The 26501-nt window shown below is 45.1% G+C and overlaps 1 protein-coding gene across 4 annotated transcripts in view; it reads right to left on the minus strand.

The window, feature by feature from the left end:
• Positions 1–3406: 3406 nt before the first annotated feature.
• The window catches only part of LOC144733022 (uncharacterized), a 43304-nt gene continuing 20209 nt past the window's right edge, over positions 3407–26501 (minus strand). For 3 of the 4 annotated variants that reach the window (XM_078614743.1, XM_078614740.1, XM_078614742.1), the window contains 6 exons: positions 26134–26222; positions 25707–25995; positions 24481–24756; positions 22961–23136; positions 11488–13649; positions 3407–6771 (listed from right to left, as the gene is read on the minus strand). In XM_078614743.1, the coding sequence (XP_078470869.1) occupies positions 13485–13649; positions 22961–23136; positions 24481–24756; positions 25707–25995; positions 26134–26222 (995 nt within the window). In that variant the 3' untranslated portion in view covers positions 3407–6771; positions 11488–13484. The remainder of the gene's footprint in view (positions 6772–11487; positions 13650–22960; positions 23137–24480; positions 24757–25706; positions 25996–26133; positions 26223–26501) is intronic. The other variant, XM_078614741.1, reaches the window with a different exon arrangement.

Below are 26501 nucleotides of genomic sequence, written 5' to 3' on the forward strand. Positions count from 1 at the left end.
TAGAATGGAGAGTGGAGGCGGGGAGGGGGAATGGTCTCACGCTCCCATTGGTTAGAATGGAGTGGAGGCGGGGAGGGGGAAATGGTCTCGCGCTCCCATTGGTTAGAATGGAGAGTGGAGGCGGGGAGGGGGAATGGTCTCGCGCTCCCATTGGTTAGAATGGAGAGTGGAGGCGGGGAGGGGGAATGGTCTCGCGCTCCCATTGGTTAGAATGGAGAGTGGAGGCGGGGAGGGGGAAGGGTCTCACGCTCCCGTTGAGTTTCCTTGGAGACGTTGGCGAGAGACCGGATGTGGTTGCGCGCGCTCCCTCCGGTGATTTGAATTGGGCTCAACGATGGCAAGAAGATGAAAAAGCACCTTGCCTGGTATGCAGGAGGTCGTGGACTTGATCCCGACCCTGTGAGATGTTAACTACGTCGCGTGGTATGCAGGAGGTTGTGGACTTGATCCCGACCCTGTGAAATGTTAACTACCTCGCCTGGTATGCAGGAGGTCGTGGACTTGATCCCGACCCTGCGAGATGTTAACTACCTCGCTTGGTATGCAGGAGGTCGCGGACTTGATCCCGACCCTGTGAGATGTTAACTACGTCGCCTGGTATGCAGGAGGTCGGGGGTTCGATCCCGAGCCTGACGATGGCTGCTGCTGTATATTTGGAGTCTGTGTCTCTTTCCCCGTAGTGGTCGCGTGTTTTTTTTTTCTACATGTTTTGCATCAACATCACGCTTTTAGATTGATTTGTCTGCTGCTGTACATGTCGATGTGATGATGATATCAGCCACTTCGTAGAGCAGCTATAATTTGCGATATCTCAATGGAAAAGAGCTACAATAAAAAATTGTTTAGTTCAGTCTCTATGTATCTCTTTTATTCTCCATGCATCTCTACGGGTCTTTATGATTCCCCAGGCATCCCTTTGGGTCTCTAGTTATCTCTATGATTCTCCATGCATCTCTATGTATGTATATATGATTCGACATGCATCTCTATGGGTCTATGAATCTCTGTGATTCTCCATGCATCTCTATGGGTCCCTATGAATCTCTGTGATTCTCCATGCATCTCTATGGGTCTCTAGTTATCTCTATGATTCTCCATGCATCTCTATGTATGTATATATGATTCTCCATGCATCTCTATGGGTCTCTATGAATATCTGTGATTCTCCATGCATCTCTATGGGTCGCTATAAATCTCTGTGATTCTACATTCATCTCTATGGGTCTCTATGAAACTATGTGATTCTCCATGCATCTCTATGGGTCTCTATGCAACAGCATCATCGGCAGATAATCACCGTAGTTTCATAGCACACAATTAAATGTATTTACTTAATATGGCGCATGTTCCGTTCGACCATACTTCACGCTGGCCCACTGCGCGTTGGTGATGTGTGGTGGCTTTGAGCGTAGACATGAGACGACTGCCCTCTGCTGCACAACTTATGTACTATCTTTTCCGCTTGAGGACAACCGCTTTTGTTGCGATCGAAACGTCGTGAAATATTATTTTTGGTTTTATTTATTTTTCTACCTACGTGACTTTACCGAAATAACCAAACAGTAAGGATTCCTGCAGTCACGAAAGCTTCAAATTCAAATGAATATTGAACCGCCTTTATGGGGAGGGTTTCCACACATCTGTTAGAGCTTTAAACAGACTGCGAGACAAGAAAGCTCACCTGATCGAGTCGCCAACCTTTTTCAAGAGATGCCGCGATAACAAGGTAATACCGATCGCATTTACATTCACATCTCATGCTGTCACTTCTTCTAACGGTAAACGGACCTTGTTAAAAGTTAGTATATCGCTAATCTCAGAGAGGATAAAACTGCTCCGTTTTGAACTTGATAATTTAGACAAATGTCTCTTACAATCACACTTAGCATTAACTGCTAAAATATCCACATTTGATTGGGACCTTGTAGATAACATGACTTTTTTCTGCCGCGACAATGTCAACCAAACGTTAACTTGATTGCTAAATTCAACATCCTGTCAAAAAAGAAGCCAGATCCGCAGGTTAAAAAGTTATATGTTAACAAGATTGTCAATCAGAGTAACAGGCCAATTTCCGATAGCCTAAAATCGATACTAGCTAGAGGTCTAAACTTTGCAGTGACCCCCAAACACATCCCAGTGGATGATATCATTGCCCAGGGTGACGTAGCCCTCAAAGGTTTAGGTCACATCCTAGCAGACGTGGCAAGATCTGAAATCGCCGCCATCCTCAAAAACGCTAAAAAACCCATTAGTAACATCAGCAGGGACAAGCGCTCTGAACTCGCTCAATTGAAAAAGAAAGGTGACATTGTCATCTTTTCAGCCGACAAGGGCAATGCCATGGTTATCATGGATAAACCCATATACAACAACAACATCCAGGACCATCTTAATGATGGCAGTTATACTAAAATCAACAAAGATCCTACCAACTGTCTGGCTACAAAAAACAATAATACCATCACTAATTCGACTTCTCGAATCGAAACAAACAAGCAGCTCTCTCTAAAACATTCGGCTGCTAGACCACAGAGATTTTATGGTCTTCCAAAAATCCATAAAGAAGTTTCTCCACTCCATCCGATCATTTCTACCATCAACTCATCTACCTACAAACTATCCCGATTTCTGTCTGAGACCCTGCTTCCATTCACAGGAAAAACTATAATCAAGGACATGTCACTGTCTCCAGATAATTTGCTTGTCAGCTTCGATGTAGTCTTCCTGTTCACCAAGTTACAGTACCTGTACCTGACACCATAGCAATCATTGAAGAATTGGTCCAACAGGGACTGAATCCTGATGTACCAACTATGGTGAGGTACTGCCTTACCAACGCTCACGTCATCTGGAATGGTACATTCTACAAACAAAATGAAAGTACCCCTATGGGTTATCCCTTATCACTAGTGGTAGCGAATGTTTTCATGGAGAAATTTGAAACAGATGCCATCCTGACATCCACTCTATACGTAGATGACACTTTCATCATCTGGCCACATGTCCAGCCAGCACTGAACCCGTTTTTCAACCACATACATTCAATACACCCATCCATCAAATTCACGATGGAAGTGGAAAATGATGGCAAGCTACCCTTCCTGGATGTTTTGATCGAGAAGAGGCCTGATGGCTCGTGGGGACATTCTGTCTACGGAGAAGCTACCCACACGGATTCCTATCTAAAGCCTGACTCCCACCACCATCCGGCCCAGAAGAACTCCCTAGCCAGTGAACTGGAGTACGTACACCAAGCCCTGATGAATGGATACTCAGACTGCACAATCTGCAAAGCTGTATCCCCAACCTTGGGGAGACAACTATCTGAGGACCCAATCAAAACCATCACCTTGCCATACATAGCAGGTGTTACCAAAAATATTTCCAAAATCTTAAACAAACACAAGATCCAGGTCCGATTTAATACAGTACACAAAATCCGTGATTTGATCCCATCTGTGAAGGATGTCATTCCAGACATGCAATACCCTGGTGTCTACAAACGAAGTTGTGTCTGCGGCAGCAGTTACATTGGGGAAACTAAACGAAATGTCCCGGACCATGTTCGCGAACACAAGGCAGATTTGAAACACGGCAAAACCAATACCTCTGCAGTGGTTGATCATTGTTATAGCGCAGTGGGCTAGCACGATATTGTTTTTTCCGAGACCAAGGTACCCTACAAACCTTCGGGCTACCTTCAAAGATTTGTCCATGAAGCCATCCAGATACATAAACACAAAGACAATTTCAACCCAGAAGATGGGTATAAGCTGAGCAATCATTGGAAGGACGTTATTAACCAAGCAAAGTCATAACTTGCTGTGGTGCTTCCATTCTTCCCTGCCGTTTGGCTGTTATCTCCGACACTGAGTTGCATTGCCCTGTTGGGTGCCTCTGCATTAAAGGGCTGGGGTCTTACTAGCATGGCCACCTCTGCTCCCTTAGCCTCAATGTATCGATGATTCTGGCTGTGTGATGGGCTTTGTGTCTCACTGACGCAACCACCGTTACGGTGGTTCACTTGCGTGGACACGCTTGCCTCACAGCGTAGTTGGCACCGCCGCAGCTTGTGTTACACATATACATGACATTAACTTGCTAATCTCCCTAATCTCCCTGCCTAATCTCTCCCATGAACATAGTGCTAATCTCTCATTAACACTGCTGTGGAGCGCATATGCGACGATACTCTTATGCGGTGACGGAAGTTAATTTCAAGCTAAGCTCTCTCCCTAATCTCTCTTTCTCTAATCTCCCCCATTAACACAACTGACGTGCTTGCGTCCGGGGATGGAATTCCTTTCCAGCTCAGACCCCGCTTGCTTGCCCATCGCCACATATATAACCTCTTGTTGTAACAGCTCCCTCGCTGGTTCAACAGTTGCAACTGCTGGATTATTTTTTCCTCCTGAGGACGACCGCCTGTGTTGCGATTGAAACGTTGTGATATATTGTTTTTTGTTTTATTTTATTTTTCTACCTACGTGACTTTTCCGAAAGAACCAAAGAGTATAACTTATGTACTGCAGTGCAAGTTAGATTATATCAATTTAGTTCATTTCTCGAGTCGAACACCATTCGCCGTCTCTCCAATGTGCATCACCTGGGATACGATGTGGGTGGCGGTCTTGCTTACAAAGTGTTGTGCAGAGCTTACACGTCTGTGTGAGAGGGGGGGAGAGGGATGGGGATAGTCAGATATTGGAAGGCGAGAGAGATGGGTAGAGGGACAGAGATGGGAAGGGAACGAGAGGGAAAGAGAGAGAGATGGGGAGAGGAAGGGGGGGGGGGAGATGGGGGGGGGGAACAAGATACTTAACTTTTAAGCAACTTTTATTGCTGCCAGCAGCAACAGCACTGGAGGCGATTCCAAATATGGCTCATGAACTGCTGACAGAGAGCCCTGACCTGCGCCTTTGTCTTGTCCCAATATAGCTGGTGGGAGCTGAAGCTTCCTTTGTCAGGCAGCCATTGAGCCCAAAATGCATTGAATGTTTTTTTGAAGTCGGTGTTATCAAGCATCTGTACGTTGAGTCTCCAGTAGGTGCTGTTCTGCTCCTCTCTGGGAATTCACAACATCACAGAGACCAGGTGTTGATCGGAAAAACCTGGAGAGTACGATTTTACTGTCCATGAGCAGGTTAACGCTGCTGATGTTGACGTACATTTTGTCGAGCCTGGCAAGGCTTATCCTGCCTTGAGAGCCATAGCGGCACCAAGAGTACTGCTGCTGGGCTGGATGCTGTAGTCATCACACGTCAAGCAGATCCAGTCTCCGCACGAGGTCGGCTAATGACCGTGCGGATTTAGGGTGAGGTTCGGCAGTGTTGTGGTTGAGAGCTGGCTCGAGGATGCAGTTGAAGTCTCCCCCCACGACGGTGAGCACGTCTTCCATGTCGTCTATCGTGAGTGCGTCCAGCAGCGCGCCAAAGAAGAGCTTCCTCTCAGGTGCAATTCTCGGCTCGTAAACATTACAAGACCTGAAGCTGGATTTATTCAGGACAAATTCAACAGAAATCAAGTAATCTTTGACGATTTCTTTGAAGGAGACATTCTCTGGTGCAAACCGCGAACTGAGCACAATTGCCTCGCCGGCGAGGTTGTCCTCGGCATGGCTGAAGTCCCAGCCGCCTAGAAAAGGTTGCCGTTGGGCCTCCAGGTGGCGTCGAGGTGAGTTTCCTGGAGGAGAGTCACATCTGTTTTGTGTTCCCTGACAAAGCGGCAGATCTGGTCCCACCTCTTGTCACTGCGAGCGCTATTACAGTTCATACTAGCAACCTTAATAGCTGAGGCCATCATGTAGATGTGTGGTGGTGGCAGTGTTAACGGTAGTTGCCGGTGGCTGGGTTACGTAAGTAAGCTCCTTCTACGCCTTGCGCATGAACCTTTTTAGGAGGTAGTATTCCTGAGTCGAGAAACCAAACCTGTCGCATTAACTAATTTTTACTTTACCAGGTAAGGCCCCACTGAGCTGTGTAGCTCTTTTTCAGAAGCAATCTGGCTACCACAAATGTTAGCTCAACGAAGAGGCTAATATTATCACGTGGAAATTTATAGCAGGAGCCAAATAATGCGTGACGTTGATTATAAACGTGAACCGGGACAAAAATCCAACACGGGAAACTACAAATATAGAAGAGTAGTCATCGTCAAGGTCCGGATGGAACCATCATCCTCTTGCATACTAGGCGGAAGAGTTAACATCTCGTAGCCACCATGGTTAGTGCAGTGCGATAACCACTGCACCACAACTCATACATCATCATCATGATCCATGGACAGATAGCCCCGTCGTAGGAGGTGGTCCACTGCACATTTCATGATTTGTTGTTTCCATACTCTCTGGGTCTTTCGGTAAAGTCACGTAAATAGAATAATAATATTCTTATTCTATCTACGTGACTTTACCGAAAGACCCAGAGAGTATGAATTTCTGCCGTCACGAAAACTTTAAATCAAGATTTGTTTCCACTTTCCTCTCCCTGTCTTGTAGTGTCAATCTGCTCAAGGAGTGGACACATCTTTCTGGCATCAATCTCGTTATGATATCGTCATCAAGCCATTCTCTGTTAGGTCTTCCTCTCTTTCTGGTTCCATCCATTAGAATTTCTCAAAGATGTCCTCCAGGTCTGGGTAACTTTCCCTGAGGTCCCACAGCGCCTCCCAGAATTGCTTGACCCTGCGTCGCCCCCTCGCCATCACCAACTCCACCATGTGCTGCGTCGCCATCTCGCTGCCTTGCCGAGCGTGCATTTCTTTCACTTCCTGCGGGTGAACACATGACCGCAAGAAGCGACGTTCATAACGGAATGACGTTTCTATAGCGATGGTGATTCTTCAGAGCCACTTGCCTACAATACTCCAGAACCACTCTGTTTGTCTTCTTGGTTCTTTCGGTAAAGTCACGTAGAAGGGAAGTAATAAAATAATAAAAATAAAACATAATAAAACAATTCTCACGACGTTTCGACCACAACGCAAGCAGCCGTCCTCAGGCGAAGAATGAAGCACCTCCAAGCTTGGAGCGTATATTTAAGCTGGGTTAGAGGGGGGGAGGTGGGAAGAAGAGCGCCTCAACAAAATAATTTGCATATCAAGAGGAATTCAGCATATGGAAAATGCGTAGGAGGTGGGCGGGGGGGGGGTTCCAAATCAATACTATGCCCGTGCATTATGCAGGATTAGCAGCATCAAAGGGGGGGGGGGGAGGGGGGTAGCATTAACAAAGGAAAGGAATGTTAATAGTATGTAGCCGCAGTTACTAAACAACCACGTAAAAGACTAAAGTAAAAAACTGCATAACAAACTAAAGTATAAACTACATAGCATCATCCGTATACTTACTATACTGTACAATAAGCTGAGTTACTAACAGTAAGTAATACATAAAAATTCTACGTTGTAAAAAATTATATAATATGCTTCCATCTAAACTTTATTCTCTTTCATCACACGTGTCTATAACGTACTATATACTGCCATAGGCACACCCAACATTAAATTACATACTGTATTGCAATAAACCACCCTATACCTTATACATTTTAATATAACACTATGTATTATTCTACCCACCCTAATGTGTATCGAAATGGTTTATTACGTCCTTCCAGTGATTGCTAAGCCAGAATCCATCTTCTCGGTTAAAATTGTCTCTGTGTTTGTATATGTGGATCGCCTCATGAACGAATCTCTCATGATAGCCAGATGGCTTGCAGAGAACCTCTGTCTTGGAGAAGTCAATGTCATGTGAGCCCACTGAGTTGTAACAGTGATCTGCCACGGCTGAGGTGTTTGTCCTACCGTGTTTCAGGTCAGCTTTATGTTCACGGATGCGGTCTGAGACATGTCGTTTGGTTTCCCCAATGTAACTGCTACCACAGAGGCAACTTAGTTTGTAGACACCAGGGTACTGTATGTCTGGAACCACATCTTTTACTGACGGTACCAGATCACGGATTTTATGTACTGTGTTGAATCGGACCTGGATCTTGTGTTTAATCAGGATTTTGGAGATCTTTTTTGTGACCCCAGCAATGTAGGGTAAGGTGATGGTCTTGAAAGGCTCCTCAACAGGATCATTCTTGATGGTTGGAGTGATGGCTTTGCGGATTGTGTAGTCGGAGTAACCATTAGCCTTAAGAGCTTGGCGTACGTGTTTGAGTTCACTGGAAATGTGTTCATGGTCGGAGATGCATTGGGCTCTATGATATAGAGTCTTGATGAGGGAATTCTTCTGGGATGGATGGTGGTGGGAATCCGGTTTTAGATAAGCATCCGTGTGGGTGGCTTTCCTGTAGACAGAGTGGCTCATTGAGCCATCAGGTCTCCTTTTGATTAGGACATCCAAAAAGGGTAGCTTGCCATCATTTTCGACTTCCATGGTGAATCTGATGGCTGGGTGTATGGAATTGATGTGGTCGAGAAATTGGTCTAGAGCAGGTCGGCCATGTGGCCAGATGACAAAAGTGTCGTCTACGTACCTCTTCCACAAGGTCGGGCGTAGAGTGGCAGTCTGGATGGCGTCCGTCTCAAATTTCTCCATGAAGATGTTGGCTACAACCGGAGATAGGGGGGAGCCCATTGGAGTGCCCTCAATTTGCTTGTAGAAGGTTCCATTCCAGGTGAAGTATGTATTGGTTAAGCAGTGTCTCACCAGGGGGGGTACCCCAGCATTCAGTCCTTGATGAACCAAGTCTTCAATGATTGCGATGGTGTCAGGCACAGGCACCTTGGTGAACAAGGAAACCACATCAAAACTGACAAGCAGGTCGTCTGGGGACAGGGCAATCCCCTTGATTGTCGATACCAGGTCAGTAGAGTTTAGTACTGCAGAGGTGGTTTTTCCAGTGAAAGGCCGTAGGATTTCGGACAAAAAACGAGCCAGTTTGTAAGTGGGGGAGTTGATAGTAGAGACAATGGGACGAAGAGGTGTATCTTCTTTATGTATCTTTGGCAAGCCGTACAATCTTGGTGGCCTGGCTGCAGAAGGTTTCAACGAGAACTGTTTGGTCTGATCAATTAATGCGGTTGAAGCAGAAATGATGTTGTTGGTTTTAGAGACGAGGCTGTTGGTGGGGTCTCTTTTTATTTTTGTATAGCTGCCATCGTTGAGTAGTTCTTGAATTTTGTTGTTGTATTCTATTTTGTCCATGATGACAGTGGCATTGCCTTTGTCGGCTGAGAGGATGACAATGTCATCCCTCTTTTTTAATTGAGCTAATTCAAAACGCTCATCTTTGCTGATGTTGCTCGCTGGCATCTTAGCGTTTTTGAGGGTTACAGAGATTTCAGATCTTGCTACGTCTGCAGCGATGTGACTCAAGCCCTTGAGAGCTACATTTACTCGAGCAATTATATCATTAACTGGTATGTGTCTAGGTGTGACTGCAAAGTTTAGTCCTTTAGCTAAAACGGATTTCAAACCTTCAGAAATAGGACTGTTACTGCGATTAATTACGACTTTGTTAACATCTAGCTTTTCAATGTGTGGGTCCGGTTTCTTGTTTGAGAGGCGGTTGAATTTGGAAATCAAGTTGTCCTTACATTTAGTCGACATAGCGGCAGCTGAAGAGGCAGTCATTTTTTCCACATGTTCCCAATCCGGTGTGGACATTGTTGCACTCAAAGATAAGTGTGATTTGTAGAGTGTCTTGTCTAACAGGGACTGAATCCTGATGTACCAACTATGGTGAGGTACTGCCTTACCAACGCTCACGTCATCTGGAATGGTACATTCTACAAACAAAATGAAAGTACCCCTATGGGTTATCCCTTATCACTAGTGGTAGCGAATGTTTTCATGGAGAAATTTGAAACAGATGCCATCCTGACATCCACTCTATACGTAGATGACACTTTCATCATCTGGCCACATGTCCAGCCAGCACTGAACCCGTTTTTCAACCACATACATTCAATACACCCATCCATCAAATTCACGATGGAAGTGGAAAATGATGGCAAGCTACCCTTCCTGGATGTTTTGATCGAGAAGAGGCCTGATGGCTCGTGGGGACATTCTGTCTACGGAGAAGCTACCCACACGGATTCCTATCTAAAGCCTGACTCCCACCACCATCCGGCCCAGAAGAACTCCCTAGCCAGTGAACTGGAGTACGTACACCAAGCCCTGATGAATGGATACTCAGACTGCACAATCTGCAAAGCTGTATCCCCAACCTTGGGGAGACAACTATCTGAGGACCCAATCAAAACCATCACCTTGCCATACATAGCAGGTGTTACCAAAAATATTTCCAAAATCTTAAACAAACACAAGATCCAGGTCCGATTTAATACAGTACACAAAATCCGTGATTTGATCCCATCTGTGAAGGATGTCATTCCAGACATGCAATACCCTGGTGTCTACAAACGAAGTTGTGTCTGCGGCAGCAGTTACATTGGGGAAACTAAACGAAATGTCCCGGACCATGTTCGCGAACACAAGGCAGATTTGAAACACGGCAAAACCAATACCTCTGCAGTGGTTGATCATTGTTATAGCGCAGTGGGCTAGCACGATATTGTTTTTTCCGAGACCAAGGTACCCTACAAACCTTCGGGCTACCTTCAAAGATTTGTCCATGAAGCCATCCAGATACATAAACACAAAGACAATTTCAACCCAGAAGATGGGTATAAGCTGAGCAATCATTGGAAGGACGTTATTAACCAAGCAAAGTCATAACTTGCTGTGGTGCTTCCATTCTTCCCTGCCGTTTGGCTGTTATCTCCGACACTGAGTTGCATTGCCCTGTTGGGTGCCTCTGCATTAAAGGGCTGGGGTCTTACTAGCATGGCCACCTCTGCTCCCTTAGCCTCAATGTATCGATGATTCTGGCTGTGTGATGGGCTTTGTGTCTCACTGACGCAACCACCGTTACGGTGGTTCACTTGCGTGGACACGCTTGCCTCACAGCGTAGTTGGCACCGCCGCAGCTTGTGTTACACATATACATGACATTAACTTGCTAATCTCCCTAATCTCCCTGCCTAATCTCTCCCATGAACATAGTGCTAATCTCTCATTAACACTGCTGTGGAGCGCATATGCGACGATACTCTTATGCGGTGACGGAAGTTAATTTCAAGCTAAGCTCTCTCCCTAATCTCTCTTTCTCTAATCTCCCCCATTAACACAACTGACGTGCTTGCGTCCGGGGATGGAATTCCTTTCCAGCTCAGACCCCGCTTGCTTGCCCATCGCCACATATATAACCTCTTGTTGTAACAGCTCCCTCGCTGGTTCAACAGTTGCAACTGCTGGATTATTTTTTCCTCCTGAGGACGACCGCCTGTGTTGCGATTGAAACGTCGTGATATATTGTTTTTTGTTTTATTTTATTTTTCTACCTACGTGACTTTTCCGAAAGAACCAAAGAGTATAACTTATGTACTGCAGTGCAAGTTAGATTATATCAATTTAGTTCATTTCTCGAGTCGAACACCATTCGCCGTCTCTCCAATGTGCATCACCTGGGATACGATGTGGGTGGCGGTCTTGCTTACAAAGTGTTGTGCAGAGCTTACACGTCTGTGTGAGAGGGGGGGAGAGGGATGGGGATAGTCAGATATTGGAAGGCGAGAGAGATGGGTAGAGGGACAGAGATGGGAAGGGAACGAGAGGGAAAGAGAGAGAGATGGGGAGAGGAAGGGGGGGGGGGAGATGGGGGGGGGGAACAAGATACTTAACTTTTAAGCAACTTTTATTGCTGCCAGCAGCAACAGCACTGGAGGCGATTCCAAATATGGCTCATGAACTGCTGACAGAGAGCCCTGACCTGCGCCTTTGTCTTGTCCCAATATAGCTGGTGGGAGCTGAAGCTTCCTTTGTCAGGCAGCCATTGAGCCCAAAATGCATTGAATGTTTTTTTGAAGTCGGTGTTATCAAGCATCTGTACGTTGAGTCTCCAGTAGGTGCTGTTCTGCTCCTCTCTGGGAATTCACAACATCACAGAGACCAGGTGTTGATCGGAAAAACCTGGAGAGTACGATTTTACTGTCCATGAGCAGGTTAACGCTGCTGATGTTGACGTACATTTTGTCGAGCCTGGCAAGGCTTATCCTGCCTTGAGAGCCATAGCGGCACCAAGAGTACTGCTGCTGGGCTGGATGCTGTAGTCATCACACGTCAAGCAGATCCAGTCTCCGCACGAGGTCGGCTAATGACCGTGCGGATTTAGGGTGAGGTTCGGCAGTGTTGTGGTTGAGAGCTGGCTCGAGGATGCAGTTGAAGTCTCCCCCCACGACGGTGAGCACGTCTTCCATGTCGTCTATCGTGAGTGCGTCCAGCAGCGCGCCAAAGAAGAGCTTCCTCTCAGGTGCAATTCTCGGCTCGTAAACATTACAAGACCTGAAGCTGGATTTATTCAGGACAAATTCAACAGAAATCAAGTAATCTTTGACGATTTCTTTGAAGGAGACATTCTCTGGTGCAAACCGCGAACTGAGCACAATTGCCTCGCCGGCGAGGTTGTCCTCGGCATGGCTGAAGTCCCAGCCGCCTAGAAAAGGTTGCCGTTGGGCCTCCAGGTGGCGTCGAGGTGAGTTTCCTGGAGAAGAGTCACATCTGTTTTGTGTTCCCTGACAAAGCGGCAGATCTGGTCCCACCTCTTGTCACTGCGAGCGCTATTACAGTTCATACTAGCAACCTTAATAGCTGAGGCCATCATGTAGATGTGTGGTGGTGGCAGTGTTAACGGTAGTTGCCGGTGGCTGGGTTACGTAAGTAAGCTCCTTCTACGCCTTGCGCATGAACCTTTTTAGGAGGTAGTATTCCTGAGTCGAGAAACCAAACCTGTCGCATTAACTAATTTTTACTTTACCAGGTAAGGCCCCACTGAGCTGTGTAGCTCTTTTTCAGAAGCAATCTGGCTACCACAAATGTTAGCTCAACGAAGAGGCTAATATTATCACGTGGAAATTTATAGCAGGAGCCAAATAATGCGTGACGTTGATTATAAACGTGAACCGGGACAAAAATCCAACACGGGAAACTACAAATATAGAAGAGTAGTCATCGTCAAGGTCCGGATGGAACCATCATCCTCTTGCATACTAGGCGGAAGAGTTAACATCTCGTAGCCACCATGGTTAGTGCAGTGCGATAACCACTGCACCACAACTCATACATCATCATCATGATCCATGGACAGATAGCCCCGTCGTAGGAGGTGGTCCACTGCACATTTCATGATTTGTTGTTTCCATACTCTCTGGGTCTTTCGGTAAAGTCACGTAAATAGAATAATAATATTCTTATTCTATCTACGTGACTTTACCGAAAGACCCAGAGAGTATGAATTTCTGCCGTCACGAAAACTTTAAATCAAGATTTGTTTCCACTTTCCTCTCCCTGTCTTGTAGTGTCAATCTGCTCAAGGAGTGGACACATCTTTCTGGCATCAATCTCGTTATGATATCGTCATCAAGCCATTCTCTGTTAGGTCTTCCTCTCTTTCTGGTTCCATCCATTAGAATTTCTCAAAGATGTCCTCCAGGTCTGGGTAACTTTCCCTGAGGTCCCACAGCGCCTCCCAGAATTGCTTGACCCTGCGTCGCCCCCTCGCCATCACCAACTCCACCATGTGCTGCGTCGCCATCTCGCTGCCTTGCCGAGCGTGCATTTCTTTCACTTCCTGCGGGTGAACACATGACCGCAAGAAGCGACGTTCATAACGGAATGACGTTTCTATAGCGATGGTGATTCTTCAGAGCCACTTGCCTACAATACTCCAGAACCACTCTGTTTGTCTTCTTGGTTCTTTCGGTAAAGTCACGTAGAAGGGAAGTAATAAAATAATAAAAATAAAACATAATAAAACAATTCTCACGACGTTTCGACCACAACGCAAGCAGCCGTCCTCAGGCGAAGAATGAAGCACCTCCAAGCTTGGAGCGTATATTTAAGCTGGGTTAGAGGGGGGGAGGTGGGAAGAAGAGCGCCTCAACAAAATAATTTGCATATCAAGAGGAATTCAGCATATGGAAAATGCGTAGGAGGTGGGCGGGGGGGGGGGTTCCAAATCAATACTATGCCCGTGCATTATGCAGGATTAGCAGCATCAAAGGGGGGGGGGGGAGGGGGGTAGCATTAACAAAGGAAAGGAATGTTAATAGTATGTAGCCGCAGTTACTAAACAACCACGTAAAAGACTAAAGTAAAAAACTGCATAACAAACTAAAGTATAAACTACATAGCATCATCCGTATACTTACTATACTGTACAATAAGCTGAGTTACTAACAGTAAGTAATACATAAAAATTCTACGTTGTAAAAAATTATATAATATGCTTCCATCTAAACTTTATTCTCTTTCATCACACGTGTCTATAACGTACTATATACTGCCATAGGCACACCCAACATTAAATTACATACTGTATTGCAATAAACCACCCTATACCTTATACATTTTAATATAACACTATGTATTATTCTACCCACCCTAATGTGTATCGAAATGGTTTATTACGTCCTTCCAGTGATTGCTAAGCCAGAATCCATCTTCTCGGTTAAAATTGTCTCTGTGTTTGTATATGTGGATCGCCTCATGAACGAATCTCTCATGATAGCCAGATGGCTTGCAGAGAACCTCTGTCTTGGAGAAGTCAATGTCATGTGAGCCCACTGAGTTGTAACAGTGATCTGCCACGGCTGAGGTGTTTGTCCTACCGTGTTTCAGGTCAGCTTTATGTTCACGGATGCGGTCTGAGACATGTCGTTTGGTTTCCCCAATGTAACTGCTACCACAGAGGCAACTTAGTTTGTAGACACCAGGGTACTGTATGTCTGGAACCACATCTTTTACCGACGGTACCAGATCACGGATTTTATGTACTGTGTTGAATCGGACCTGGATCTTGTGTTTAATCAGGATTTTGGAGATCTTTTTTGTGACCCCAGCAATGTAGGGTAAGGTGATGGTCTTGAAAGGCTCCTCAACAGGATCATTCTTGATGGTTGGAGTGATGGCTTTGCGGATAGTGTAGTCGGAGTAACCATTAGCCTTAAGAGCTTGGCGTACGTGTTTGAGTTCACTGGAAATGTGTTCATGGTCGGAGATGCATTGGGCTCTATGATATAGAGTCTTGATGAGGGAATTCTTCGGGGATGGATGGTGGTGGGAATCCGGTTTTAGATAAGCATCCGTGTGGGTGGCTTTCCTGTAGACAGAGTGGCTCATTGAGCCATCAGGTCTCCTTTTGATTAGGACATCCAAAAAGGGTAGCTTGCCATCATTTTCGACTTCCATGGTGAATCTGATGGCTGGGTGTATGGAATTGATGTGGTCGAGAAATTGGTCTAGAGCAGGTCGGCCATGTGGCCAGATGACAAAAGTGTCGTCTACGTACCTCTTCCACAAGGTCGGGCGTAGAGTGGCAGTCTGGATGGCGTCCGTCTCAAATTTCTCCATGAAGATGTTGGCTACAACCGGAGATAGGGGGGAGCCCATTGGAGTGCCCTCAATTTGCTTGTAGAAGGTTCCATTCCAGGTGAAGTATGTATTGGTTAAGCAGTGTCTCACCAGGGGGGGTACCCCAGCATTCAGTCCTTGATGAACCAAGTCTTCAATGATTGCGATGGTGTCAGGCACAGGCACCTTGGTGAACAAGGAAACCACATCAAAACTGACAAGCAGGTCGTCTGGGGACAGGGCAATCCCCTTGATTGTCGATACCAGGTCAGTAGAGTTTAGTACTGCAGAGGTGGTTTTTCCAGTGAAAGGCCGTAGGATTTCGGACAAAAAACGAGCCAGTTTGTAAGTGGGGGAGTTGATAGTAGAGACAATGGGACGAAGAGGTGTATCTTCTTTATGTATCTTTGGCAAGCCGTACAATCTTGGTAGCCTGGCTGCAGAAGGTTTCAACGAGAACTGTTTGGTCTGATCAATTAATGCGGTTGAAGCAGAAATGATGTTGTTGGTTTTAGAGACGAGGCTGTTGGTGGGGTCTCTTTTTATTTTTGTATAGCTGCCATCGTTGAGTAGTTCTTGAATTTTGTTGTTGTATTCTATTTTGTCCATGATGACAGTGGCATTGCCTTTGTCGGCTGAGAGGATGACAATGTCATCCCTCTTTTTTAATTGAGCTAATTCAAAACGCTCATCTTTGCTGATGTTGCTCGCTGGCATCTTAGCGTTTTTGAGGGTTACAGAGATTTCAGATCTTGCTACGTCTGCAGCGATGTGACTCAAGCCCTTGAGAGCTACATCTACTCGAGCAATTATATCATTAACTGGTATGTGTCTAGGTGTGACTGCAAAGTTTAGTCCTTTAGCTAAAACGGATTTCAAACCTTCAGAAATAGGACTGTTACTGCGATTAATTACGACTTTGTTAACATCTAGCTTTTCAATGTGTGGGTCCGGTTTCTTGTTTGAGAGGCGGTTGAATTTGGAAATCAAGTTGTCCTTACATTTAGTCGACATAGCGGCAGCTGAAGAGGCAGTCATTTTTTCCACATGTTCCCAATCCGGTGTGGACATTGTTGCACTCAAAGATAAGTGTGATTTGTAGAGTGTCTTGTCTAACTGATTTAGTTCGGTGCGCGTAAGTCTGATTTTCTCTGAGATAAGAGCTAAGCTAGTTCTAGACAGAATTTGTTTCGCATTAGAAGAAGTTACAGCAGCAGATGTTAGTGTAAATGCGTTTGGTATTACCTTAGAGTCGCGGCATCTCTTCAGAAAGGTGAGAGACTCGATTAGCTGAGCCTTCTTATCCCGGAGCTTGTTGAAGGATCTCAAAGTTATGTGGAAACCCTCCCCGTAGAGGCGGTTAAATTTCGATTTAAAGCTTTCGTGACTGCAGGGATTCATCTTCTTGGTTCTTTCGGTAAAGTCACGTAGAAGGGAAGTAATAAAATAATAAAAATAAAACATAATAAAACAATTCTCACGACGTTTCGACCACAACGCAAGCAGCCGTCCTCAGGCGAAGAATGAAGCACCTCCAAGCTTGGAGCGTATATTTAAGCTGGGTTAGAGGGGGGGAGGTGGGAAGAAGAGCGCCTCAACAAAATAATTTGCATATCAAGAGGAATTCAGCATATGGAAAATGCGTAGGAGGTGGGCGGGGGGGGGGGGGGTTCCAAATCAATACTATGCCCGTGCATTATGCAGGATTAGCAGCATCAAAGGGGGGGGGGGGGAGGGGGGGTAGCATTAACAAAGGAAAGGAATGTTAATAGTATGTAGCCGCAGTTACTAAACAACCACGTAAAAGACTAAAGTAAAAAACTGCATAACAAACTAAAGTATAAACTACATAGCATCATCCGTATACTTACTATACTGTACAATAAGCTGAGTTACTAACAGTAAGTAATACATAAAAATTCTACGTTGTAAAAAATTATATAATATGCTTCCATCTAAACTTTATTCTCTTTCATCACACGTGTCTATAACGTACTATATACTGCCATAGGCACACCCAACATTAAATTACATACTGTATTGCAATAAACCACCCTATACCTTATACATTTTAATATAACACTATGTATTATTCTACCCACCCTAATGTGTATCGAAATGGTTTATTACGTCCTTCCAGTGATTGCTAAGCCAGAATCCATCTTCTCGGTTAAAATTGTCTCTGTGTTTGTATATGTGGATCGCCTCATGAACGAATCTCTCATGATAGCCAGATGGCTTGCAGAGAACCTCTGTCTTGGAGAAGTCAATGTCATGTGAGCCCACTGAGTTGTAACAGTGATCTGCCACGGCTCAGGTGTTTGTCCTACCGTGTTTCAGGTCAGCTTTATGTTCACGGATGCGGTCTGAGACATGTCGTTTGGTTTCCCCAATGTAACTGCTACCACAGAGGCAACTTAGTTTGTAGACACCAGGGTATTACTTACTGTTAGTAACTCAGCTTATTGTACAGTATAGTAAGTATACGGATGATGCTATGTAGTTTATACTTTAGTTTGTTATGCAGTTTTTTACTTTAGTCTTTTACGTGGTTGTTTAGTAACTGCGGCTACATACTATTAACATTCCTTTCCTTTGTTAATGCTACCCCCCTCCCCCCCCCCCCTTTGATGCTGCTAATCCTGCATAATGCACGGGCATAGTATTGATTTGGAACCCCCCCCCCCGCCCACCTCCTACGCATTTTCCATATGCTGAATTCCTCTTGATATGCAAATTATTTTGTTGAGGCGCTCTTCTTCCCACCTCCCCCCCTCTAACCCAGCTTAAATATACGCTCCAAGCTTGGAGGTGCTTCATTCTTCGCCTGAGGACGGCTGCTTGCGTTGTGGTCGAAACGTCGTGAGAATTGTTTTATTATGTTTTATTTTTATTATTTTATTACTTCCCTTCTACGTGACTTTACCGAAAGAACCAAGAAGATGAATCCCTGCAGTCACGAAAGCTTTAAATCGAAATTTAACCGCCTCTACGGGGAGGGTTTCCACATAACTTTGAGATCCTTCAACAAGCTCCGGGATAAGAAGGCTCAGCTAATCGAGTCTCTCACCTTTCTGAAGAGATGCCGCGACTCTAAGGTAATACCAAACGCATTTACACTAACATCTGCTGCTGTAACTTCTTCTAATGCGAAACAAATTCTGTCTAGAACTAGCTTAACTCTTATCTCAGAGAAAATCAGACTTACGCGCACCGAACTAAATCAGTTAGACAAGACACTCTACAAATCACACTTATCTTTGAGTGCAACAATGTCCACACCGGATTGGGAACATGTGGAAAAAATGACTGCCTCTTCAGCTGCCGCTATGTCGACTAAATGTAAGGACAACTTGATTTCCAAATTCAACCGCCTCTCAAACAAGAAACCGGACCCACACATTGAAAAGCTAGATGTTAACAAAGTCGTAATTAATCGCAGTAACAGTCCTATTTCTGAAGGTTTGAAATCCGTTTTAGCTAAAGGACTAAACTTTGCAGTCACACCTAGACACATACCAGTTAATGATATAATTGCTCGAGTAGATGTAGCTCTCAAGGGCTTGAGTCACATCGCTGCAGACGTAGCAAGATCTGAAATCTCTGTAACCCTAAAAAACGCTAAGATGCCAGCGAGCAACATCAGCAAAGATGAGCGTTTTGAATTAGCTCAATTAAAAAAGAGGGATGACATTGTCATCCTCTCAGCCGACAAAGGCAATGCCACTGTCATCATGGACAAAATAGAATACAACAACAAAATTCAAGAACTACTCAACGATGGCAGCTATACAAAAATAAAAAGAGACCCCACCAACAGCCTCGTCTCTAAAACCAACAACATCATTTCTGCTTCAACCGCATTAATTGATCAGACCAAACAGTTCTCGTTGAAACCTTCTGCAGCCAGGCCACCAAGATTGTACGGCTTGCCAAAGATACATAAAGAAGATACACCTCTTCGTCCCATTGTCTCTACTATCAACTCCCCCACTTACAAACTGGCTCGTTTTTTGTCCGAAATCCTACGGCCTTTCACTGGAAAAACCACCTCTGCAGTACTAAACTCTACTGACCTGGTATCGACAATCAAGGGGATTGCCCTGTCCCCAGACGACCTGCTTGTCAGTTTTGATGTGGTTTCCTTGTTCACCAAGGTGCCTGTGCCTGACACCATCGCAATCATTGAAGACTTGGTTCATCAAGGACTGAATGCTGGGGTACCCCCCCTGGTGAGACACTGCTTAACCAATACATACTTCACCTGGAATGGAACCTTCTACAAGCAAATTGAGGGCACTCCAATGGGCTCCCCCCTATCTCCGGTTGTAGCCAACATCTTCATGGAGAAATTTGAGACGGACGCCATCCAGACTGCCACTCTACGCCCGACCTTGTGGAAGAGGTACGTAGACGACACTTTTGTCATCTGGCCACATGGCCGACCTGCTCTAGACCAATTTCTCGACCACATCAATTCCATACACCCAGCCATCAGATTCACCATGGAAGTCGAAAATGATGGCAAGCTACCCTTTTTGGATGTCCTAATCAAAAGGAGACCTGATGGCTCAATGAGCCACTCTGTCTTCAGGAAAGCCACCCACACGGATGCTTATCTAAAACCGGATTCCCACCACCATCCATCCCAGAAGAATTCCCTCATCAAGACTCTATATCATAGAGCCCAATGCATCTCCGACCATGAACACATTTCCAGTGAACTCAAACACGTACGCCAAGCTCTTAAGGCTAATGGTTACTCCGACTACACAATCCGCAAAGCCATCACTCCAACCATCAAGAATGATCCTGTTGAGGAGCCTTTCAAGACCATCACCTTACCCTACATTGCTGGGGTCACAAAAAAGATCTCCAAAATCCTGATTAAACACAAGATCCAGGTCCGATTCAACACAGTACATAAAATCAGTGATCTGGTACCGTCGGTAAAAGATGTGGTTCCAGACATACAGTACCCTGGTGTCTACAAACTAAGTTGCCTCTGTGGTAGCAGTTACTTTGGGGAAACCAAACGACATGTCTCAGACCGCATCCGTGAACATAAAGCTGACCTGAAACACGGTAGGACAAACACCTCAGCCGTGGCAGATCACTGTTACAACTCAGTGGGCTCACATGACACCGCCCACCTCCTACGCATTTTCCATATGCTGAATTCCTCTTGATATGCAAATTATTTTGTTGAGGCGCTCTTCTTCCCACCTCCCCCCCTCTAACCCAGCTTAAATATACGCTCCAAGCTTGGAGGTGCTTCATTCTTCGCCTGAGGACGGCTGCTTGCGTTGTGGTCGAAACGTCGTGAGAATTGTTTTATCATGTTTTATTTTTATTATTTTATTACTTCCCTTCTACGTGACTTTACCGAAAGAACCAAGAAGATGAATCCCTGCAGTCACGAAAGCTTTAAATCGAAATCACTCTGTTTGTGTTGTTTCAGCCGTGAAGCAACGTTAATGACAAAAGTTTGACTTGGTGCGCGTGATTGTGAGACACGTACAATAAGGTCCCATATTTGTTGTTCACGCCTCCCAACCAAAAGTTTAAAATTGGCTCCGTCAATCTGTAATGCCTGTGGCTACAATAACTCGAGTAAAGATGATCCAATATGAACAAACACTTCTGGATAAATTTGATTTTGCTATTCGGGACTTACCCCTGCAGAATACTGGCCACATTGATCACAGGATTCCCCTAAAAAGTTGGAAACAAAACCAGGACTAAAAGGAATTACATCAGACACACACATAGCACTCATTGCTGATAACTCTGATTTATCACTGTCAACCAATTCTGCAGTAGACTCAAAATGGGACATGTTCTGTAAAGCCTAGAAAGCCTATCCATAGTGCTTTCGTGACAGTCGTACTCTTGCTCAAATTAAGACTCAGATTACCTCGTCGCCAAACGCCTGTCCCTGTCAATCTGCCGACCGTCCGACTTACTCCATGGAGACTGCAATTTAATCGTCGACTCTGCTGCAATCGCGGCTCTCATTGGTCTGGGCATTCGATCACCTTTCGATTTTGTTAATTTTACCAGCTTACCAGTCTTCTTGAGTCCGACTTTGGAATTGGAGAAATAGTCTTAAAATTAATCTCATCCTATGTGGCCGAGAGAGAACCACCTCTTCAAAAAGGTGAATCCACATCCACTATCACAAAGGACTCGTGCAGGGACCCCAGGGCTCCGTGCATGGGCCACTACTGTTTGATGTCTACACATCCCCCCATGCTGCCAAATTATTAATAGTTTCGGAAATAAATACCACTCCTATGCTGATGACATTGTATTATATACACCAATGAATCCCACTAATGCTCAATGAATTAAAAATCTCTCAGAGTGCACAACAGCCTCGCAGCACTGGTTCTGGTCGCATGATCTTTCTTTAAATGCAGCCAAATCTGAAGCCACACTCATTGGGACCAGACAGCGGCTCATGTCACCCTCTTTTCTGCTCAACATCACGATCACCGGCACCAGCATTCCCCTTATGGACCGCATCAAATTCACCGTTGTCACACTGGATTCTTCCACCTTTTCTCTGGACATTCATGTCAACTACTCTTCGTCACCCACGTCCAGTCATTACCATAAATATTGCCAACACCGTCGCCTGCAGTTATAGGTCGGCCCTCACCTCGACTACTGCAATGTCGTTCCATCCAAATCATCATCGAGCAACGTCCTCAAATTACAACGGTTCCAGAACAACCTTCCTCGTGTCTTCCTTGGTGTCCACCAACCCACGACTCGACTCGGCCATTGCTCTCCGTGCTCTTCATTGGCTCCCTTTCCCCAGCAAGGACAAATTATAATAATGGCCTGCGTTTGTCATCACCCCTTAACCACCGGTTCCCCACCACCACACCTCGCCTCACAACTCTCGCCTTGCACTGAAGGCTCATGGTAGGACTCTACACAGCATCGTCGCTCCAAATCTTCTTCAGACACCAAAGGTCTCGAACTGTTACAGCCTGACGTCACGATACACTACACTACTATACACTACTATAGCACTACACTATGCACTACTATACAATGCACCCCACTATACACTACATTACTATGTACTACACTATACACTACACTGTAACAGACTCACGTTGGTTCTCTGCTGTCACCCCTCGGTGTGGAACTCTAATCCCTTTTTACATCTGCAAAATAAAATGCACTCTAACATTAAATTATTATTCAATATACTGGCCAAATAACAATGGCATTTATAACTCACCACATTTTGCAGACAAGTCAATATCTCAAAGGCACGGTGCCAAGCTCAGCTGTTCTAAAGCCTGACCCTTTAGATGTTGCTTAAAAATCAGAGTGCATTTGATGTTGAGGATGTGCAACGGGACAGAGAGTTCCACACCGAGGGGGTGACAGCAGAGAGACTGACGCGAGGCTATAACAGTTCGAGACCTCGGTCTCCGAATACCAAAAACCCATTTATGAGATGATAAATGATGATTATGAATGTGAATACGATTATCTTTGCCGACATACCGTCACACTGTTGTCGGTGAGTATGTTCCTGATATGCAGTTGGGAGAGCAGAGGCGTCAGGTCGTCCCACAGTGCCGCTAGCAGCTCCCTCGTCTGGAAGCGGATTTTGTCCCGGAGGAAATCGTCGCTGTAGCGGTTCAGAACCACGGGGCACTTGGAGAGTCTCCTGAGGAAGTCTGCGGCACCACAAAAGGGACACCGTTCACACTGAATAAGCCTTCAGGAGTGGACGAGAGCAGGTTGGACAGCTGAACATAATGTTAGCCTTCTAGAATATTTTATCCATAAGAAGTTTTTGGGTTAGATCGCGTAAAAATGAATGTGTGTTGTTCAACCCGCCACCACCCGACAAAGCCAATTCGTAAGAGTTGTGGAGAAATTATATTTGTATCTTGAATCGAGGAGGGATAACTGTGATGTCATCACTTGTGAGCTAATCAGGTGCGAGAACCGGGGGGGGGGGGGGGTTCGTGTAGTCACATAAATGGCTACGGATATCTATTATTGTATGTACATCCTGACGTTTTTGGGTGCAAAAATCGCAATACCAGTTATTGGCTGCTCACAGCTAATCACCATCCAGGTATGGTGATCTGTATAGGCGTGTATCACTTAACAATAGACCTCCAAGCAGCACGTAGCCTGTAGCTACGGGATTAACGACACATTGATATTTACGCAATCTCACCCAAAAAAAAACTCCATTGTGGATAAATATTGGTCGCGAATGCCCTATACGACTACTATGTGTTAAACTAACAATAATAAAGTTCGGAAACGATGATGAGTTGTGACTCCGCATTGTGTTTCTGTCCTCCTGATAAGTAAGGGCGACTCCGCAATAGATGAGCACCAGAGGTTTATGAAACGGCATTTCAAAGTGTCTCTTCCGAGGGGCATTTGCGTTGCCTGCGATCGTAACCCAATGCACCACCATCCCTCAACACGCTCCACGTCACAACAACAACACCTCAGCTCAGTCCCTCTGTTGATGGGATTGAGAACCAGTGTTAATACTCGAGGCCCAATTGTGATAAGTATTTTATATATTGAAATCAACTTTAATATTAAAGTCTTCATTGTGAATATCTTCATCACCACCACCAAACACTCAAATAACAGTCAATTAACATTAACCGAGCTCCAGTCAGTCGATTAATTAATATTACATTCATTAATATTACATTCATGTAATTTTAATTTTACTTTGCATTTTTATGTTGCAATGGAGCAAATGTAGTGTATAATCTCAGCAGCACGTAGTCCACCCCAAATCTGAATTGGAGGCGTGCCCTCTACCCTGAATAGTCTACACGCTGCTGTGCATCATTGCCTTCACTTATAATAATTAAATAAATGCGCCTGGCATTCCACAGCAAGTAGCAGAGTGCACAACGTTTACATGCGATTCATCACAGCTGAGCTCACACCGGCTTCACTTGGGCAAGACATGTCACTGGAAGAGATGATGGCCGGTTAACATGAAAGAGGTGGAAGGTGTCTCAAAGATTGTTTGCTACCAAGGCCTTCCAGCCACTCCTTGACTCCAGGATAACGATCCTGCACGGCTTGCAGAGCAAACAGCAGTTTGAGGCAGTCGTCGTTCCCTCTCTCTATGAAGTATTTGAGCAGCAGCTCTGCGCACTCCGCGCCATCCCGGATGCCCTTGGCTTGAGTGAAGAGCTCGTTCGAGATTCGTCCTCGGCTCATCAGCTGCAGCAGAATATGCTTGGGGTCTCTGGCAATCCACAGCTTCAGATCCGACTCCTTATCTCGAATGGCCCTCAATGCCTCGCCTGCAGTCAACAGAGGTGCAAATGAATTTCAAACGTATCGTTCAACAAAGATTTAATTGATTTTGTATCTTATTCAGCTACAATTGTGCTTCTGGAATCAAGGCACAACATATAACATATTTAAGTTCACATCAGTACTCAAACATTCTCAAGCGTAACGTGTTGTTGTTCAGTCACGCAGCGGGCGTCATTCTTGTGCGGCTTTAAACATAGCGTTATTGTCGCTAATTACTTCCCCCGTGGACGAGCTCGAGTTAGAAAGCATTACAAAAGCAATGCATATCCATATTTTTTCCCTCCTTGACTCTAATAAAATCCATTCAGTATCAATATACTGGTGGGAAACTGCAGTGGCGAGATGTTAACTACCTCGCCTTGTATACAGGAGGTCGTGGATTTGATCCCGACCCTGATGCCTGCTGCTGTATATTTGGAGTTTGCGGTGCCTCTCTCCCCGTGGTCGTGTGGATTTTTCTCCATATCCTCTGGTTTCCCCCTCCACATTAAGAGGATTTGACTGCTTATATACACTTCCACGTGATGATAAGCCACTTCCTTGATCTATCACATGTGATAGCCAGGTCGATTCTGAAAGAGAGCTACTACATTGCTCAGTTGGGCTTTACCTGGTAAAATAAAATAAAATGTTTTGTTTCAGAATGGGTTTCGATGAGAATGGGTCTCTGTGGGTCTCTATGGTTCTATTTTAGCCTCTGGATCTCTGTAGGCCTCTAAGTATGGGTCTCTATGAGTGAGTCTGTAGAATCAGCATCACATGTTTAGAGTATTTGGCTGCGGCTATACATTTCCACGTGATGATGATCTCAGCTACTTCGTTGAGCTGCTATCAAATAAAGAGACACATAGCTCAGTGGGGGCCCTTGCACCTGGTAATATAAAAATTGTTTAGCCGTAGTTGTTTTTTTGTGGTGCGTTTACGTGGGTCGTACCGTGTTTCTGAATCCACTTCCACAGCTGCACGTATTGCTTCCTCACAGAGTAGAGGGCGTCCCACAGTTTATCACAGTCCGCCTCTCCCTGGCTGATGCAGTGGTCCAGTACGAGCTCCACACTCTCCTCTCCGCCCTTGTCGACGGCCGCTTGATGAACAGGCCGTGGAATCAAATTGAGGCCGTTGAGATGCTCCAGGAAGGCCGAGGGATCCACTCCGATCCAGGCCTTGAGTTTATCTTTGTTCTCTCGTATCTGTTGCATTGTCTCGCTGCTCTCATTGGTCCTCTGTAGCGTGTGGAGAAGACACGGTTACAATTATTTCTGTCGATCTGGGATGGAGTTTTCAGTGTACTGGTATGCACGCTTACACACAGAAACAATGTAGAGTAGTGTCATCATGCATCCATGGTGTGTTGAGTTTACCTGAACTCTATATGACTCATTGTGTTCATTTTGCACGTTATAAACAAGCGGTAGATTTTCATCATGCTTCTTATTTGTATGAGTAGTGTCTGAAATAAATCCGATAGAATCAGTTTATCATGAATTCATAGCACAGTTGATATGGTTGTATAAATTTCTTATAGGTCCAAAACGATAAACTATTCTATAATTGGACACAGAATACTAAACATGGCGATATTAGAGTGAAAGAGAGCATTTACATTACATAAATAAAATAAAAATTGTTTAAGATTGGATAGACCTTAACTGGAATTAAAAAATGCATAATTGCATTGTCAAGATGAAAATGTCATCACCTGCGGCTCAAGACCATAAACAGACAGTTT

Source organism: Lampetra planeri, chromosome 45 (assembly GCF_965212315.1).
Source record: "Lampetra planeri chromosome 45, kcLamPlan1.2.h2, whole genome shotgun sequence".
NCBI classification, from domain to species: domain Eukaryota; kingdom Metazoa; phylum Chordata; class Hyperoartia; order Petromyzontiformes; family Petromyzontidae; genus Lampetra; species Lampetra planeri.